Raw genomic sequence first — 19,140 nt, 5'->3', positions numbered from 1 at the left:
GTCTGCAGAGATGTTGCTGTTGGTTTGGGATTTTAGACATGTTTTTATTATAATTTATAAATCACTATTAATAACAGTTACCACTGACACCATGAAACCACAGGCCCAGTGAATGAATTAAATGATAGATTTTTTTAATGTTAGGCAACAGAAAGGCCTTCAAATGTTAAGCCAATATACTGTACCTAATCAGTCTAATTATCCTAAGCATTTGTATAGCGCTTTAGGTTTTAGAAGTGCTGCAGTAGCATTAACCAATGATTCACCCACCATCTGCCCATGCAAAATTTTGCTTGCAAAATGTGTGCACGATTATGCGTCTAGCTGAGCACATTGTTACAGCGATTGTGCAAACAGTCTGCTTAACTGCACATGCAAATAGCCAGGGCTAGTATTGTATGCGTGCAGTTATCTGATCTGCTTGTGCAGTCATGATAATTGAGTAAACAATGTGCAACTTCTTTGCAGATTGGGCCATTCCTCTTGGCCACAGATTACCCTCCACTGGAAAGAGCCAGGGGAGGTCAAACGGCAGCACTTACCTGATCATCTAAGGGAAGCTCACAGAAGGCCGGGATGTACTTGGCCCACTCCACCAGCACCAGCAACTGCTGCTTCATGGATTCACACACGTCTGTTATGTTCGCAATCTTCTTCCCTCGGATGTCTCCGTTGATCACAGAAATTGGCGATGATATCTGCAAGGATGAGAAGGGACCCATGTAGGATCTTCATATTTTCAGAGCTGGAAGAGCCAGAGATATGAAAGTCCCAGAAGCTGGGAAGACCCATGAAAGGTGGGGGCAGCATTTCCGTCTTCTCTGATCTACTGTGTAGGTTTGTGGCTCTACAGAAATTAATCAAAGAACAGATTAAAAGGCAGGCAGAGATCAATGGAGTCAGGAGCTTTTTCCTCTGTAGAGCTGAGACGTCAGGAATGATGCTCTGTACTAGCAACTGAGCTATCTCTAAGCTAGGGGAGCCTGGATCAGTACATATGCCCCCCAGAAACTTGGGAGGTGGATCTAGATTTCCTTTCTTTCTTTATCACAGGAGGAAGGGAATGAAAAACAGAGGCAAAGCCTAGATATCCCCATTATCAATGTGTCGTTCCCTGACCAGACTTGAGCGGTCTGTAAAGCATGTGAGAAACACGTCCAGTGCCAAGAATTCTTCCTCCCATTGAGTAAGTCAGGTTTCAGTGGGTTTACACCAGAGCCCAATGTGGCCCCACAGACAAGTCTGTCATTCCTTCCTTCTGTACTACTGGCACTGATATAAACCCAGTTTCCCTTCAGCAGAGGCTCATTAAGGCTAGTGCCGGTGCTAGAGAAAAGACTTCTCCCCACCAGCGAGGGATCAGAGAACTACCCTACCTGCCATGCCAGCCGTACCCAATCAAACGGAGCCATCACTGCCTTTGCTGGGCTTTTTTCATAATATATTGAATATACTGCCTGATTCTCCTCTCACTCATGCTGAAATAAATCATGAGTCTCTCCACTGAGGTCAGTTACCCAGCCATAAAGCTGGCTTAAGTGAGATCAGAACCAGAACATCTACATTTAAAACCCCCATTTGAAATGCTGAAGCCCCAGTTTAAAGTCAGAAACATTTTGCCAAGCTGTACATGTGCAAACATGCTCACGAAAATACACTGTGCGTCCAATTTGCATGCAGAATTACTATGATTGCAAAGGCAAATGGTGCCATTTCACTTGCAAATGACTGATCTGCCACGTCTTCATGTGCAGGGACCCCATTTTCATGCAAAGGTGCAGCAAACTTCCATGCCAATCAGATGCAAAAGTGCATGCACATGTTGCATGCACAGTTGCATACTCAGCTTGTTTCAAAATCTGGCTTTAATCACCAGTTTTTCCTTATGACTTTGTGAGTGATTAACCAGACCCACCACTCTCTTCCTTCTGCCCTCTGGAATCCCGTACAGCATCAGCGCTTCCTGTCCTGTGCATCCCAGCACTTTCACCCAGACCTGGCTCCCTCTTTCACGGCCTCGCTGGTTTGAAAGGCACCAGCGTTTTTTCCAGGTTGCATTTCTTGGAACCTCTCCAGCTCTAGAGCTGTTATTGAATAAATAAGATTGTAAAAATCTCACCATGTATTACCCTAATCAGGGCACCCAGAAGGCTTAGCAAATAAACATAGACCTCTGGGTGAGTGACCTGAGATCCCAGAGAAAGCAGCTCTTCAGCAGTATCTTGTTCTAATTAGCCAGGCATATATAAGTTACTGATTAGCATGCTAGAGTCCCCAGTGTTTAATGCGTCTGTACGTGCACTGCTAGAATGGAGCAGTCTCAATGGGTTTCTTCGGGGCTGCTGGCTTTATCGGCAGACCTGACTCAACAAAGGATCATGCTGCTTCAGAACATCCAGTCTCATTGTAAAATGCTCTTCCCGTGCAAGCCTCGTGGCCAGAGGACCCTTATATCACCTTGCAGCAGAGTGCGATGTTATCTTTACAGGGCCCATAAATGTGCTAGGAGCCTCCCAGAATGAGCTAAGCCGTGGGCCAAGATTTTCAGAAATGACTCGTGATTTGGGGAGCGTTGGATTTATGCTGAGAAAAATTAATATGGCACCCGACTCTGAAAATCGTCTCCCATTGGGCACCCGGAAGCTGAGACAGAGACACCCCAAATCACTAATGACGTTAGAAAATCTTGGCCAGACATTCTACCCAATACACCACCGAGAGTATCACCGGACAGGAGGTGGGGGAAGGGGAAAGGAAGGACCTGGGGGACAATTAAAAGATCACGTGGTTCCTCACTAGGGCCTTGATCCTGTAGGCTGCTGAGCACTCCTTTGGGCTCCTGAATGCCCTCAACTCCCTTTGAAGCCAGGAATGCTCAACACTTCTCAGGATCAAGCCCTAGAGCTTGGACATGGCGCTGTGTAAATAATGTGATTTTCCGGTTTGCTGGCCGTTCCGAGAAACAAAACAAAACATTGTTTCAAACTGACCTGAAACGAAAAGTTTTCAAATTTTTTGGTCAACGAAAAAGTAAGGAAAAAAATAGTTTCCAGTCAAATTAAACATTTTGTTCATTTTCAAGCTTTTACAAAGTTTTTATATGTGTTTTAAATAGGGTTACCATACGTCCGGTTTTTCCCGGACATGTCCGGCTTTTCGGCAATCAAACCCCCATCCGGGGGGAATTGCCAAAAAGCCGAACATGTCCGGGAAAATGGCGGCTCTGCTCCTCCCCTGACTCTTCGGCTCTGTTTAAGAGCCGAGCTGCCCGAGCGCTATGGGCTTCAGGCAGCCCCCTTGCCTCCGGACCCCAGCCGCCGGCCAGGCACTTCCCCTCCCGGGCTCCGGCGGCGCTGGGGAAGCGCCGGCTGGGGGCACAGGGTCTGGGGGCTGCCCAGCAAACCATGAAGCTGGTAGCACTCGGGCAGCCCTTTTCGCGTGGCTGGGAGTGGGAGGAAGGAGGGGGCGGAGTTAGGGTGGGGAAGGGGCGGGGTTGGGGTGGGAAATGGGCGGGGCCAGGGCCCCGTGGAGGGTCCTCTTTTTTAATTTGTTAAATATGGTAACCCTAGTTTTAAATGAAATTGAAATAAATTTCAAAACAAAAAGTCATTTCAAATTAAAAAAATTGAAATAAAATTTCAATTTTTTCACAATTTTTTGGTTTTGTTTGTTGGTTTGCCTGAAACCATATGGCAAATTTGACACAAATGTATGAAATATTTCAGTCAACCCAAATCTGCATTTATCAGCAAAAAAAAGTTTTGGACAAAAATTGTCACCCTGCTGTGCTTGGAAATGCCTTAATGCTTCTGTTAATTTCCCCCTTTCTCTTTTCTTACCTATTCTCCCTCCGGCCCTTCTTAGGAGAGATTTGAATGAGGTGAGGGAGGTGGTTTGGCTTGGAGATTTGGGAAGATCATTCCAAGAATAAGCAGCAACATGGCACAAGACATGGTGATGCCTATCAAAGGAGATAAAGACCCTGGATGGATTGAGGTTGGCATCATTGGCAGAGCAGAAAGGGCAGGGAGTGTGCTTAAGGCGAACAAGTCTGAGATGGACTGGGTGATGCATGGTCTTGTAAGATGACCTTCCTTGCATTGCAGTGGTAATGGTTTGAATGACTTCCTTGCATTATGCCACCGGATTTAAGGCTGCACAGGTGGATATTGCCAGTGCTTTAGATTCAGGCTGTCGGCTGGCGAGGAGATTGTGTGAAATGCTTTCTGACCCGGAGGCCTGATAGGAACATCCCTCGTGTTTGCCTTTCTTGGAATTCTGGGTCTCAGTCCATCCCAGACAAAGTCAATTTTTTAAGCCTATGGCTATTTATTCAAATTCTTAAACAAATTTGCTTCCTCTTCCTGGGCCCCTTTCTGTGAATATTCTAGCAAATGAGTGTCCTGGCAGGAATGTTTACAGAAACAGAGAATTTGAAGCAAACATTGGCGAAAATATTTGCATAAAGCAAACCTTGAATTCATAAGCACAAGGATTTGCACCGGAAGCCTGATTCCAAGATTTATTCTTGTCTAAACAGGGAATAGAAACATACCGTATGACCTATGGGCCAGACAATGTAAGAACATAAGAATGGCCATACTGGGTCCATCTAACCCAGTATCATCTAACCCATCAGACCATCTAATCCAGTATCCTGTGTCTGACAGTGGCCAGATACTTCAGAGGGCATGAATAGAATAGGGCAATTTTGAATGATCCTTCCCCTTTTGTCCAGTCCTAGCTTCTCACAGTTGGAGGTTTATGGACACTTGAGCATGGGGTTCCGTCCCTGACAATCTTGACTAATAGCCACTAATGGACCTATCCTCCATGAACTTCTCTAATTGTTTTTTGAACCCAGTTATACCTTTGGCTTGCACAATATCCCCTGGCAATGAGTTCCACAGGTTGACGGTGCCCTGTGTGAAGTGCTTCCTTTTATTTATTTTAAATCTGCTGCCTATTAATCTTATTAAGTGTGAGTCATCATGGCTCCATTGACTTCAGTGAAGCTTCACCACCTTCCATCAGCTGAGGATGTGGCCTTTTGTGTCCAGTCAAAATAGCTGAAATGTCAAGTACTTGCAGCAACCTGTTCACAGATCAGCTCCAGACCAACAATTATACCACGGGTGGTTTCAAGTAACAACCACATTTGAGAAAAATGGTGTTCAGTCTGCAGATAAGTAACAACCCCCCACCCCACCCCAGGTGGTAACCCTAGAATCAGTGATGGATTGTTCACCTGGCTCTGCTGAACACTTTGCACCTGATGCTTTAGCAGTAGGCTAACAGGAAAGAAGAGGTACCTGTTGCGCAAGGACTTCTGCCTGCAGTAAGACGCTGATGGAAGGCAGGCTGCTGTCTTCATAACTGGATCGCCGGGTGCTGATTCGATCACGTTCGTTTTGTACAGCTGCAAGGAAGTATTTTGGCTCAGTCAGGAATGTGTTTACCAAAAGCCCTCACACTCCGTTGGTGTTACCTTTACACACTAAATCCTCAGCTTTCTTTAGCCAAGGTTTCACAGCTACACAGTGTGTGAGGTAGGCCAGGATGCGGCTGAATCAAGTTTTAAGCACAGGGAGCCTGATTTTCAAACATTGGTGACCAAAATGTAGCGCATAATTCAACATTTTGGCTCTCCTGGGTGCCTAAAACATCTTGGTACTGAGCTATTTTAGAGTGTAAGTGCTTGAGCCACTGCTCATTGAGGTCAATGGAAAGCCCCCCAGTGACTCATGGGTAGTGGATCTGCTCCCAAGTGCAGAAATGGGTGTCTTCACTTGGCCCCATGCTATAGTGCCAGTTTTTTAAAGGAACCTCTTAAGCCATGCATGAAAAATGTCCATGTGCCTCGTTAACACTCACAACCCCCACTCCCAGTGGCTTGTGACAACTGGCCGTCATGCACACAGCTATTCACTCTGTACACACAAAAGCTGGGTGCAAATGTGTTTTGTGGACATAACTTCGGAAGCCTTTGAAAATGTGGCCAATACGGCTTTGCCTTCCTGCAGCTTAGAGATGTACAATAGTGCTTTGGGGAACCACCTGTATGCTAGAATGATAAAGGAAACAATGACGGTGTTACTACAAATAGTTACTGTGCATCTTGCAGCAACTATTGCCAGAGTATCTAAGCTCTCAGTTAGGTATGACACAGAATATCTGAGACCGAAGAGTCCCAGTGACAGGTATGTTTCTCTCTCATATATCTCCCTCGTTGGTTTGTTCCTCTGAAGGGCTTAGGCTGTAGGTCTAAGGGGTGTCAGCTGCTGTTAGAGCAATAATGCTGAAGAGGTGAATTCCAGTATCTGCTGAAAGGCACTGATTGTGACCCATGGTAGGCAAATCACGCTGGAAGAGATACAGTCATCTGAGCAATTTGCTAGAAGAGGCTATCGATCCACTGTATCACCAAAATCTCTGCACGACGCTTGTGGCTCCCTGCATTGATATTTTCTGAATGTATTATTCAGTCTGATAAAAAGCAATAACTAGGCTCGGCTGAAATAAAAGCCCTGCAGTCAGCAGCTGTAAATAGCTCTCAAGGTTACGCTGCTCATTATCAGTGGCCAGGCCCCAGGTTCAGTCACACCAGGATGTTTTCTAAATGTTTGCTCAGTATTAGCTGGTCATGGACCTAATGTAACTTCTATTGAATATTAACAGACACAAGCAGAGCTTCGAGCACAAGGTGAGTCGGCTCTAAAGAGAGAGGATTCCTCTGTCCTCCAGGCAAAATTAAGGCAAGCCCTTAGCAATGCCTATCTCCTATTAGTATGGGGGGAAATGTTCCTCATGGAAGGCAGGGTTAGGGTGTTCTCAAAGAGCCCTTGTTTTGGCTACAGCAGCTTGAGGTGTCTGTTATCCTGGGAGGTCGTTTTATTCAATGGGCTGGAATCAGGAGAACTTTGGGTTTTAAGTTGTGCATTTGCAGTACTAGGGTTACCATATTTCAGCGAGCAAAAAAGAGGACGGGAGAAGCCCCGCCCTAGCCCCGCCCCTGCCCCTCCCACTTCCCGCCCCCCCTGACCTCCCAACCCTCCCCCCGTTCCTTGTCCCCTGACTACCCCCTCCTGGGACCCCTGCCCCTAACTGCCCCCCAGGACTATCTAAGCCTCCCTGCCTCTTGTCCCCTGACTGCCCCAACCTTTATCCACACCCCCACCCCCAGACAGACCCCTGGGACTCCCACGCCCCATCCAACCACTCCCCACCCCCTGACAGCCCCCCCCCGAACTCCCAACCCATCTAAACCCCTCTGCTCCCTGTCCCCTGACTGCTCCGATCCCTCTCCGCACTCCTGCCCCCTGACAGCTCCCCCCCAGAACTCCCAACCCATCTAAACCCCTCTGCTCCCTGTCCCCTGACTGCTCCGATCCCTCTCCCCACTCCTGCCCCCTGACAGCTCCCCCCCAGAACTCCCAGCCCCCTACCCCCCCGCTCCTTGTCCCCTGACTGCCCCCTCCTGGGACCCCTGCTCCTAACTTCCCTCCAGAACCCCACCCCCTACCTAAGACTCCCTGTTCCTTGTCCCCTAACTGCCCCCTCCTAAGACCCCCCCAACTGCCCACCAGGACCCTACCCCCTACCTGTACCCTGACTGCCCAAAACTTTCTCGACTCCCCCCAAAAAGCCCCCCCCGTTTCTTGACTGCCCCCTCCAGAACCTCCCTGCCCCTTCTCCTGCCCCCCTTACCCTGCTGCTCAGAACAGGGTGTTGGGCTCTGTGCGAGCCGGACACGTGGCTGCGCTCCCCAGCACAACAAAACCCGGTCCCTGGCCCTGCACAACAAAACCCGGTCCCTGGCCCGGACCGGGTTGCAGGGGAGAGCTGTCCTTGTATCAGCACAAAGTGCTCTCGCTCCCGTTTTGCTACGCTGCATGGCAGTAACCGCTCCCAGTTGCAAAAGGGGAGGGCTGCACTTTGTGCTGAGACACTTGCTGGAATGCAGGGCGGAGCTCCTCTCCAGCTGCTCCGGAGTCCAGCCCGGGACTTTCCTGCAGCCCTCCCAGCCGCTCCGGGGGAGGGGGGAAATCCCGGACATTGTGAGTGCTTTACAAATTCCCCCCCGGACGCTATTTTTAGCACAAAAAGGAGGACATGTCCGGGTAAATCCGGACGAATGGTAACCCTATGCAGTACCAAATTCATCTCTGATGTTACGCCACTGACTGGCCCATCAGGAAACACTGCAGAGGCCCCAAAGATAGCTGTGCAGGGAGCATGTGGAGCGAAGCGAGGCTGTGGTGAGTAGCCACACCTGACAGTGGATATTTTGATGACCATTCACACATTTTACTGGGGATGAATTATCAGCACTTTCCACCAGGGACTTTCTTAAAGGTGGAAATGCACCATTTTGGAGTGGACATGTTGCCATTGCCTGTGTATAGAGCGACATTGATGTCTGTGCAGAAGGCCAGCATGGGGTCTATGCGCCACTTGGGATTAAGTGGGAGTTAAGTGGTTTGCTGGCTCCCTCAGTATGCCCCACACTGTGGATAATTCTCTGGGTACTAATGACAATTTTGAGCAAAAATGAATACAGTTTTGCTTTTTGGTAAACTTGTGAAAAGGCACTTCTCTCAGTGTGTAAAATGTCCCTGGTTATTTGTTCCTTATGTAAAAGCCACCAGCACTTCCTCAGGATAAAAAATATAGCAGAAATGCTCTTTATTGACAATAGCCCTTTGCACCAATCCCTATTCGGGGCAGGAGGATCAAGAATTTTCAAACTTTGCCACGACATAAAAAATTATTGGCCAGTGTTTTCAAAAACAAAAATGTCTGTCTCCTCCAAATGGAGACCCTCATGTTCCCTCATCAGCAGAATAAGTTCAATGCCAAAGAGCAAGGACTAGTGACTCATCCCAGAAAGAAGCAGATACAAAACACTACTGAGGTCTTGTCTACACGGGAAAGTTTTACTGGTTATAAAGCTATACAAGTATAACTCCCTTTGTGGATACTTTTATTCCACTACAGAAGTACCCTTTTTTGGTTTAGCTTCCCAAGTGACATGAGCTAAACCAAAGACGACGCCCTTATACTGGAATAAGAGTGTCCACACAGGGATTTAGAGCAGTATAATTATATTGATTTAATGTCACACCTTAGGCTTGGTTTAAACTTAAAACTTATATTGGCATAAATATGTCAGTCAGGGGTGTGAAAAAACCCCACCCCCAAGCAACAAAACTCCTCTTGTTGGTGTACACTGTCTACACTAGGTGGCTATGCCAGTATAGGCTCTGTAGTGTTCTACTGAAACAGTTCTCTATTGCAGAGAAGGCCTTAAGTAGTTGGAAATCAACTAGGTAACCTATCCTCTAGTTTAGGGCACAGGCCAAATGAGGAAAGGCCAAAAAGTCTGCTGGGCCCTGTGGGACACACTGGTGGTTACTCAATTCCCAGTGACTACTCACCGGACTCCAGAATGATCAGATACTCCAGGGGGAGAGAACTTGCAGCCAACCCCGACCCCCTCAAAAATAATTGATATAAAGTGAGAGACAGCTGATTTCACACTGATCAGACCTGATGTGATTCATGCACTCAGGGTCTTAATTATGTAGCGATCTTCTCGGTATCCAAACTAATTGGGGCTCTGAAGCTTGGTGCTTTTGCCAACATTATGAAGCTTTTCTAAATGGTTCAGCGATATGGGTCCTATACATGTGCATACAGCTACACTGGATGTGCAAGGGCAAGGTAGGTGTGTGTGTCAGAGGGAGGGAGGGAGTGCCTGCCTGTAAATATTTTGTGTGTCTGTGAGTGTAAGTAGATGTTGGTGCACAGGTGGGAGTCTCTAGGATCTTGGTGTATCTCTGGAAGTGTACACAATTGGATTGGTATGTATTTGTGTGAAGTTGTATGGAGGTTGGCAGGGTAGAGGCAACCAAACCAGCTGTGTAATTGGTGTCACACCCAACCAGTGGCTGGCATTAGAACAGACAGCGCATGCGGTGACCTACCTTCTTTCTTCATCCCTGCTCGAAAGCACTTCTTTAGCCTGCAGTATCGACACTGGTTTCTTTTGTCCTTATCTACAACACACTGCCTGTTAAACCTGGGGAGGAGAAAGGGGGGTGAGCAGCAGCAACAGCCTAGAGCCTATGCAGAGAGCAACCCACAGGGGCCCTGTGCTCTGAGACACAAAACCAGAGCAGAGCCCTGAGGAAGGAACCCTGACACTCGGCCCTTACAGGGCTGCTTTAATATGAGGCTCTCAATTAACCTACTATTCCCCCAGGAACTGAGGAAGAATTATCGCAGCTAAGGCAGCGCAGGGAAATTTAGGAATTCGGACATACAACTCCCATTAATTTCTGTGGGAGCCAAGAAACTTGCCTCAGGTTGCAGAGCAAGGTAATGGCAGAGGTGGGAATACAAGCCAGGAGTCCTGACTTCTAGCCCTTTTCTCTGACCACTAGGCAAGGGTTGATCAAGATGGGGGTTACAACCCCCAGCAGGGTCACACACAAGTGACACGGGGGTCAGAACCAGCCTGCCCCCTATACTGCTAAATGAGTGGCGGGTCCCCAGTAGAACACAGCCAGATAGGAGGGAGATCCTGGAGGATGGGTGGTCTGGTATGGAATATGTTGAGAATCACTGTGCTACACCACAGTCCCTCCCAGAGCTAGGCTTAGAATCCCAGGCCTCCTGACCCCCCAGCTTCCCGCTCTTTATCACCACACAACACTGCACTAAAGCTCAAACAGACCCATCTCCCAGTATAACCCCCAAGCTTCACTGATCGGAACCAAAGCAACTTCTTCCTTCCCCACTGCTCTATCCAGATCCATGACACTCCCTTGTTTCCCTTGTTTATGGCTCTAGTGTGTAGCACAATGTCAATAGCCATTTGCAGTGCAGATTTTATTGGCACTTCTCATGCTCGCTATATAGTTTTCAGCTGGCTGATCACGTCAGGTTACTAGACCTGTGAGTATGGCGTGTAGGGTGACCCAAGGGACAAAGGGCCCCCGGCATGTCAGTTGTTTAGCTTTTGAGAGTGCTGGTTTCATTGTGTTCTATTAAAGCCCATAGCCAATATTTTCCAGGATAGGTGCCTAGCGGTAGCCTTCTAAGTCCATGTTTAGGCACCTAAATAAGTGGCCTTGTTTTCTAAACTACTGAGGGTGTCACTGGGACCACTTTGGAAAATCAGGACACTTATTTAGGTGTCTAAGTATGGATGCAGGAGTCTAACATTAGGCACCCACAAAGCTTAGCCCTAGGCTCCAAGCTACACTTCAAATGACACCTCTGTCACACATCGGGGGCTCCTCTCTGCTCCTCGGGTGCTGCATTCACACTGCCCAGCCGGCTTCCCCGAGATCTAGGATACCATGTTCAAAAGCACCTCAGTTTCAGTCTCAAAAGGGACTTTTGACAGCATCTGCACACAAGACAGCCAGGGTCACAGATATACGTAGGGCGAGAGTGAGTGAGTTATTGAACGTGAACAGGAGCCAGAGAGAGGTGGTTCTGGCTGCTAGGCCATGGGCTATCTAGGCTTAGGTGCATAACTCCAGGAGAGGGTTCACAGCTGGGATTCCCAGGCAGAAGGAAGTGTTTCTCTCTGGGCCATCAGCCAGGTGCAGCAGCTCAACCACGGAGGCCCCTAAGTCCCTCTCCTCTTTCCAGCATTTCACTCCTGGCTTGGTTAGGCAGTTCCCTGCTCAGCTGGCCAACTTCTGCTTTCTTAGGTGCTTGACTATCCCCACACACTCTATAGGGAGCTTAGGCGGCGTGGAGCTACCTCACTCCGGGCTGAAAATTCCACCAGGAACCGGCTGCCAAGAGATTAAGTGTAGCTCTGCTCAGCTGGAGGGACAGGCCAGTACTGTGAGATGTGGGGTAAAGGGAGACAACGGGGAATAGTGACCCCAAGTATTGGGGGATTCTCAGTGTAGTTCCTGGTAGACTCGTTCCCACTCTTGTCTAAGGCACATGCCCTGCTCCAGCTGGAGCCTCGCAGAGCACAATGCCCTGGTGCCCTGAGTCCATACCTGCAGGAGTACATGTGGTTCTTCCTGACGCTCCTCCTGAAGAAGCCTTTGCAGCCATCACAGCTGGAGGCCCCATAGTGCTTCCCCGTGGCACGGTCCCCACAGATGGCGCACAATGCGCTCATCCCAATGCTATTGGAAGCGTTGAGGTTGGTCGCGTCTGATGGAGACGTGTCTACGTCGGGAAGGACAAAGAGAAGGAGACAAATGAAAAGTCAGAGAAGCTGCTCTTTACCCAAGGAGGCAGGAGGTAACCAGGGGGACCCTTTGGCATGCACATACACACAGGGATGCTGGAACAATTTGTATCATGGGGGTGCTGAGAGCCATTGAACCAGACTGTAAACCCTGTAGCTAATGGAAACCTCTTCAAGCCTTGGGGTGCAGCAGCACTTCTAGTTACAGTACTTGTGCATGCACGCACACACACACATGCACGTACTTCAATATCTTGCTACAGATGTACCAAGCTGGGCTCCTTGGAAAATCCGGCCCTAGGGTCAAAATGTTCCAACTTGGATTCCTAAAGTTAGGCACCCAAATAAGTGGCCTGAGTTCCTAAAGAGCAGGACACTTACAGCTCCCATGGATTTCAGTGAGGGCGTTGGGTGCTCAGTACTCCTTAAAATCAGGCCACCCAATGGCTCAGTTTAAGGGGGACAGTAAATACTTCATGTTTGTAAAGTACATCGAGACCCTCTGGTGAAAATCACTGTACACAAACAGTGTGATTAGCATTCAAACAGTCTGGAATCCAGACACAGCCTCAAACTTCGTGGCAACACAGCTCACAGCTAGCACTGCCCAGAGCCGATATTCATTGGAGATTTTCACATTTCAGTTGCTGTTTTGCGATGCTGACCACAACGCCTTGAATTGCCCCTGGAAGCAGACAGCTAGCCAGGGCAGAGCTTGGAGCAGAGGTGTCATGTGCTCAGTGTAGGCCACCCAATTTAATAGGGAGGCAGCTGCATTCTGCACTAGTTTTAGCCTTCGAAGAGCCCAGACTAGCCCTAAGTAGAATGTATTAAAGGAGTGTGGTGACAAACATAGGGATAGTTATTGTGAGGTTTGCATGAGAGCCTCGTGCCCAGCTGTTGATGGAAAAATACCTTATGGACCACTGTTTCCAACTGGCAATCCAGAAGCAGCAATTAATCCAAAAGGTCTCTGAGGGCATCAACCATCTTGGTGGACAGTGTGGACAAACTCCCTCAAATGCAGCCTCAGCCCACTGCTCTAAATGCTTCTTCCTTTCAACAGGCACCACACCTGGGTTGTCAGGATAGGCCGCAGCCGATTCACTTTCATGATGATCCCTAGCGCAGTCAGACACAGATTGGGCTGTCCTTACTGAGGTGAGGGAGCCCTTTCCCACATGATGAGCCCCATTGACTTCTGTGAGTCAGTGCTCCCCCCCATCTGAGCACGGGTTGCGCACTCCAGCCCAGAAAGAGAGGGCTGAGAGTGTAGAACTTGGGAGACAGATCTGGGCATCCTTGAGTCTCTGAGAACATTACACCCCAAGCCACCATCTGGGAAGAAGGACAACCCAGGGAATTACAGACCAGTCACCTTAGCTTCGGTACCCAGAAAGATAATGGAGCAAATCATCAAACAATCAATTTGTAAGTGCCTAGAAGATAATAAGATGATAAGTAACAGTCAACATGGGTTTGTCAAACCAACCCAATATCCTTCTTTGACAGAGTAACAAGCCTTGTGTATAGGGGGAAGTAGTAGATGTGATATATCTCAACTTTAGTAGGAATTTTTATACTATCTTACATGACCTTCCCATAAACAAACTAGGAAGATATAACCTAGACAAACCTACTATAAAGTCAGTGCTTAATTGTTTGGAAAACAGTACTCAGAGAGTAGCTATCACTGGTTCATAGTCAAGCTGGAAAGGCATATTGATTGGGGTTCTGCAGGGAACTGTTCTGGATCCCTGCAGGACCCCAATGGGTTTGGATGGTAATATAGAGAGTACACTTATAAAGTTTGTAGATGATACCAAGCTGGGAGGGTTTGCAAGTGCTTTGGAGGACAGGATTAGAATTCAAAATGATCTTGACAAACTGGGGAAATTGTCTGAAATAAACAGAATGAAATACAATAAGGACAAATGCAAAGTAATCCACTTAGGAAGGAACAATCAATTGCACATAGACAAAATAGGAAATAACTGCCTAGGAAAAAGGATCTGGGGCATTAGAGTGGATCACATACTAAATATGTGTCAACAATGTAATACTGTTACAAAAAAATCAAACATCATTCTGGGATGTATTAGCAGGAGTATTGTAAGCAAGACAAAAGAAGTAATTCTCCCACTCTATTCAGCACTGATAAGGCCTCAACTGGAGTACTGTGTCCAGTTCTGGGCACCTCACTTTGGGAAAGATGTGGAGAAATTGGAGAAAGTCCAGAGGAGAGCAACAAAAATGATTAAAGATCTAGAAAACATGACCTATGAGGAAAGATTGAAAAAATTGGGGTTATTTAGTCTGGAGAAGAGAAGATTGAGGCAGGACATAATAACATTCTTCAAGTTCATGAAAGATTGTTATAAAAAGGAGGGTGGCCAATTGTTCTCCCTATCCACTGAGGACAGGACAAGAAGTAATGGGCTTAAATTGCAGCAAGGGAGATTTAGGTTGGACATTATGAAAAACTTCCTAGCTGTAAGGATAGTTAAGCACTGGAACAAATTACCTAGGGAGGTTGTGGCTAGAGCCCTACGCGGATACAAATTTATATCTGCAGATGCGGATAGCCACGGATATAAATCGGTGTCCGTGGAAACGCAGGGCTCTCCCGGGAACTGCAGGGGCAAAAGGAGCAGAGCCCTGGAGCCAGCGCCCTGCACCGGCGCTTCCTCCAGTGCAGCTGTATCGTCCCCCAACCCCGCCCCCAGCCCTGTCCTCTGGCGTGGCTGTATGGACCCCAGAAAAGAGATGCAGTCATGCAGACAGCTGCGTGGAAGGGATGGGGGCGGGGCTGGGGGCAGTACAGCCACACGGGAGGAGCTGCCGGCGCTGGCTCCTGGGAGCGGTGGCCCCACATTCTGCTCATTTTGCTGCTGAGTTCCCGGGAGAGCCCTGCGGTTCCGCAGATACTCATTTATATCCACAGATAACAGATATAAATTTGTATCCGCGCAAGGCTCTAGTTGTGGAATCATTGCAGGTTTTTGTGAACAGGTTAGTCAGGGCTGGTCTGGAGAATACTGAGTCCTGCCTCAATGTAAGGGACTGGACTAGATGACCTATCAAGGTCCCTTCCAGTCTGACATTTCTATGATTTCTATGATATCTCCCCCAGGGGCTTTGCATAAACATTGACTGGGAAGGATGGGAGCCAACTAAACCTTAAGGCTGATGGCATCGAATGCTGCTACCCCTGTAACTGTGACTGACACCTCCATGTGTCATGTATCAGCACAGATACCTTTGTCTTCCTCAATGGAAATTCCAGATGAAAATTATTTACTGATTCCAGATGGTCATAGAAACAGAGAAATGAGTCTGCTGGTCTTCTGATTTCTACCGGTCCCACCGCTGTTCTGCCACTGACACTGATAGAGGCCAGTAGGAATTAGGAGAGACCATGAGAAAACCCTAGAAAGCTACCTGAAGGATTCTAATGGAGACTGCTGGAATTTCTATCGGGGCTCTAGAAGGCCATCATCAACCATCCATGGTGACATGGTCTCTGTCCCATACCCAGGTGTGAAACTCAAAGCAAAAACTCAGAGGGCGTAAACTAAAAATGAACTGGAATCCTAAAAAGGTTTTAATGAACCTCTGCCTTGCACACGGCAGACACTGGATCTCATGGGGCCTTGGGGTCAAACCCATTCTTGGGGTAACTCCATTGGCTTCCTCGGGCTTACACTGTGAATGAATCTCTGCCCTAATCCCCACAAAGAATCTGTCTGGTCTGAGAAGAAGAAACCCAATATTCTACCCACCATCAAGGCTTCCTACCTATGATTTCCTTTCCTGTTGTGAAGGGATGTATAGACCTCACACAGGCTCTGGCAGGAAGAGGGTTAACACTCTCTCAGTACAGGCCACAGCTGCCTTGGTGCAGAGATCCACCTGGAAGCAAGGCTGGGCAAATTAGGCCTGTCACCAGCACATGATAAGAGGGCTGTGCCCGGAAGGGCTGGGGCTGGTAGTAGGAGCCAGAATCCTGGGGCGGAGAGGAGGGTAGGACAATGCTGCTGGCAAAGCTCTGTTGCTGCAGAGTTCATTTAGAGGCCAGGCTGAAGGAGCCTCGGGAGCTCTTTGTTTAAAGCCCTGCTTGTGGGAAGTTTCTTTTGTTTGCCTGTTTGTTTAACTAGGCTCCAGGGAGGCTAGAGAACTGGACTACTACAGCCTAGGAAATTGTTCCCCTGATCCACTGCATAGAGATACATACAGGCACCAAAACTCCCAGCAAAATATCTCTTCACTTACCTCTGAGTAAGGGCTTGTCTGTGTGGGGAAGTTATACTGGTATAAACTGGGGTGTGAATTTAAAGCACTGGAGTTCTACTTCCCACCTGGCCACTCTTATGCTGCTCCCAGAGGGCCTTTTTCTGGTTTGGCTTATGTCACTTTGGAAGCTGTTCAAACTCAGCAGAAGCCTATTTCAGAATAAGAGTGTCTGCGTGGGGGAGTTATACTGGTATAACCAGAGTGGTTTAGTTAGATCGCTATAATTATACTGATATAACTGGGCAAATCTCCCATGCAGACAAGCCCTAAGGCTTTGGGTCTGCTCGATCCATCCTCTGCAGCAGCTGAGGCAGGGTGGGAGGGGGGCTTCTGTCTGGATGTAAGCTTTCTAAGTGGCTGTTGTCCAGTCCAGCAGGCTGTGTTTGCATCTTGTCAGGATTGAGAGGACCATACTGAATTTACACAGAACAGAGTAAATTGCAGGCCCCCTCCCCCCCTCTAGTAGGGAAAGGTGACCGTCCGGAGCATTCAATGTCCCCTGCCCATTGGATCAAGGTATATGCTGGGAGCTGTAGTATCAGCCTGCACTGCCATGTTAATGATGAGAAATTTGGAGCTGGTATGATCTCTCCTGTGGTGGGCTAATGAGGTTTTATTTTTTTACACTCCCTTCCTGTCCTTCCCTGCAGCCTTCATCCCCTTTACAGGCTTCCGTGTCTGATTCCAATTCCAGATCACCCTCCTGATTTTCGATATCATCCATGAACTTGCTCCTTCTCTGAGCTCCTATCTATCTGTCCCCATGCATTCTGCCCTTCCGGGCTTTGCTCCCTCTTGTTGGTACTCTGGATTTTAGGGGTCGCTTTTATAGTTGTGCTGCCCCATCTGGCACCTGCCCCCTGCGCGAGTGAGTCACGTCTCGTTAGCTTTCAGCTAGTAGCCTCTGTGATGCTTTGCAGGAAGGCTGCTGCCTACAAACATGCTTCCTCTTGGTGTGACAGTTCACAGGGTCTCAGACAGTCAGAGATGAAATCATGTCAGAAAAATGAGTATATGTCAATTTCCTCCAAACATATATAACATAAAACAAAGATATGGAATCAGAGAAGAAAAACATCAGAGAGCGCTGCACACAATCACCTCATTATTTATTAAATGAATGACAGTAGTCCCCAGAGACCCCAATCAGGGATCAGGGCCCCTTTGTGCTGAGCCTGTACACACACATAACAAAAAGATAGTCCTACCCCAAAAAGCTTACAGTCTACCAGTCTCCTATTCTCACTGGCTGGAAACGGAAACAGAATTATTTGCTGATGGATAATTTTCAAACTATTGTTATTTGTATAGTGTCAGAAACTTAACTGACTGTCCTCTCTCCCTGGATGTCCCAACAATGCCTGTTTAATGGGGATTAGTCAGACGTTAGGACAAAGAAGATGAAAAAGCTAATTCCCCTTTAAAGCCAGGGAACTAATAACACTGAAAATGATATAACACTTGTATAGCAATTTTTATCCTGACCAATCCCAAAGCATTTTCCAAAACTAGAAGCATCAAAACTATAAAAAGGTATGAACTACATCTACCATTGAAATGCAGCCACCTCTGGAATGGAACATAATGTCTGTTTAACAGCACACAACAACACTTCACAGCAGTTTTGGATCAGAAATGTAGAGGACTGTGTCCAATTAAAAAAAAAGCAGAAGAGGTGGGTTATTTAGGTAAGCAGATTGTGGTTGCCTGAGTGGGAATTTTGCCAGAATCAGAGTTAACCCTCATGTCCCCATCCTTTCTAAAGATGTAGACCACTGCTTCTCAACCAGGGGTATATGTACTCCTGGGGGGGTACATCAACTCATCTAGATATTTGCCTAGTTTTACAACAGGCTACATAAAAAGCACTAGTGAAGTCAGCACAAACTAAAATTTCATACAATGACTTGTTTATACTGCTCTATATACTATACACTGAAATGTAAGTACAATATTTATATTCCAGTTGATTTAGTTTATAATTATATGGTAAAAATGAGAAAGTCAGCCATTTTTCAGTAATAGCGTGCTGTAGTTTGTATTTTTATGTCTGATTTTGTAAGCAAGTAGTTTTTAAATGAGGTGAAATTTGGGGTTATACAACACAAATCAGACTCCTGAAGGGGTACAGTAGTCTGGAAAGATTGAGAGCCACTGACGTAGACTTTCACTAAAATCTTCTCCATTATAGCTCAAAGGCCCCAAAGTATCACATATCAAGAAGAAGGAAGCTGTTCAGATGAATTGGCTGGGTTACTAGGAGAGTGTTTCTAGGGCATTTTTCCTACTGGGCCTGAACACACAAACTTCTTGGAAGAGAAAAGTTGTAGGAAATGAAGCTGATACTCTCCTCTTCTCCCCACAGGGCCTGTTGCAAGGGGATCACCTTTGCTACAGCTTATAAAATCAGGGCTATCCCTGTAGAATTTGTCAGCCACTTCTGCTAAAAACATATTTAAACAAATTCAGTACAGATAGTGTCTACTCTGGCCCTACAAAGCTTCAATGGGATTTCTAGGCCTTAGAGGTTGTGATGACTTCCCACAGATGAGAGGGTTCAATACATTAGATGGATGGTACAAGGGCCACATAAGGGGCTTTAAGCTTAGTAGTAAAGCCTA

The 19,140-nt window shown here is 47.3% G+C and overlaps 1 protein-coding gene across 2 annotated transcripts in view; it reads right to left on the bottom strand.

Annotated features, from left to right (window-relative positions):
• Window positions 1-19,140, bottom strand: part of HNF4A (hepatocyte nuclear factor 4 alpha) — a 71,135-nt gene that overhangs the window by 12,171 nt on the left and 39,824 nt on the right. For both annotated transcript variants that reach the window (XM_054046002.1, XM_054046001.1), the window contains exons 2-5: window positions 12,030-12,204; window positions 9,987-10,081; window positions 5,313-5,419; window positions 543-698 (exon numbers count right to left, since the gene is read on the bottom strand). In XM_054046002.1, the coding sequence (XP_053901977.1) occupies window positions 543-698; window positions 5,313-5,419; window positions 9,987-10,081; window positions 12,030-12,204 (533 nt within the window). The remainder of the gene's footprint in view (window positions 1-542; window positions 699-5,312; window positions 5,420-9,986; window positions 10,082-12,029; window positions 12,205-19,140) is intronic.

Source organism: Malaclemys terrapin, chromosome 12 (genome assembly GCF_027887155.1).
Source record: "Malaclemys terrapin pileata isolate rMalTer1 chromosome 12, rMalTer1.hap1, whole genome shotgun sequence".
Lineage (NCBI taxonomy): Eukaryota > Metazoa > Chordata > Testudines > Emydidae > Malaclemys > Malaclemys terrapin.
This window is presented reverse-complemented; position numbering and strand designations above follow the sequence as displayed.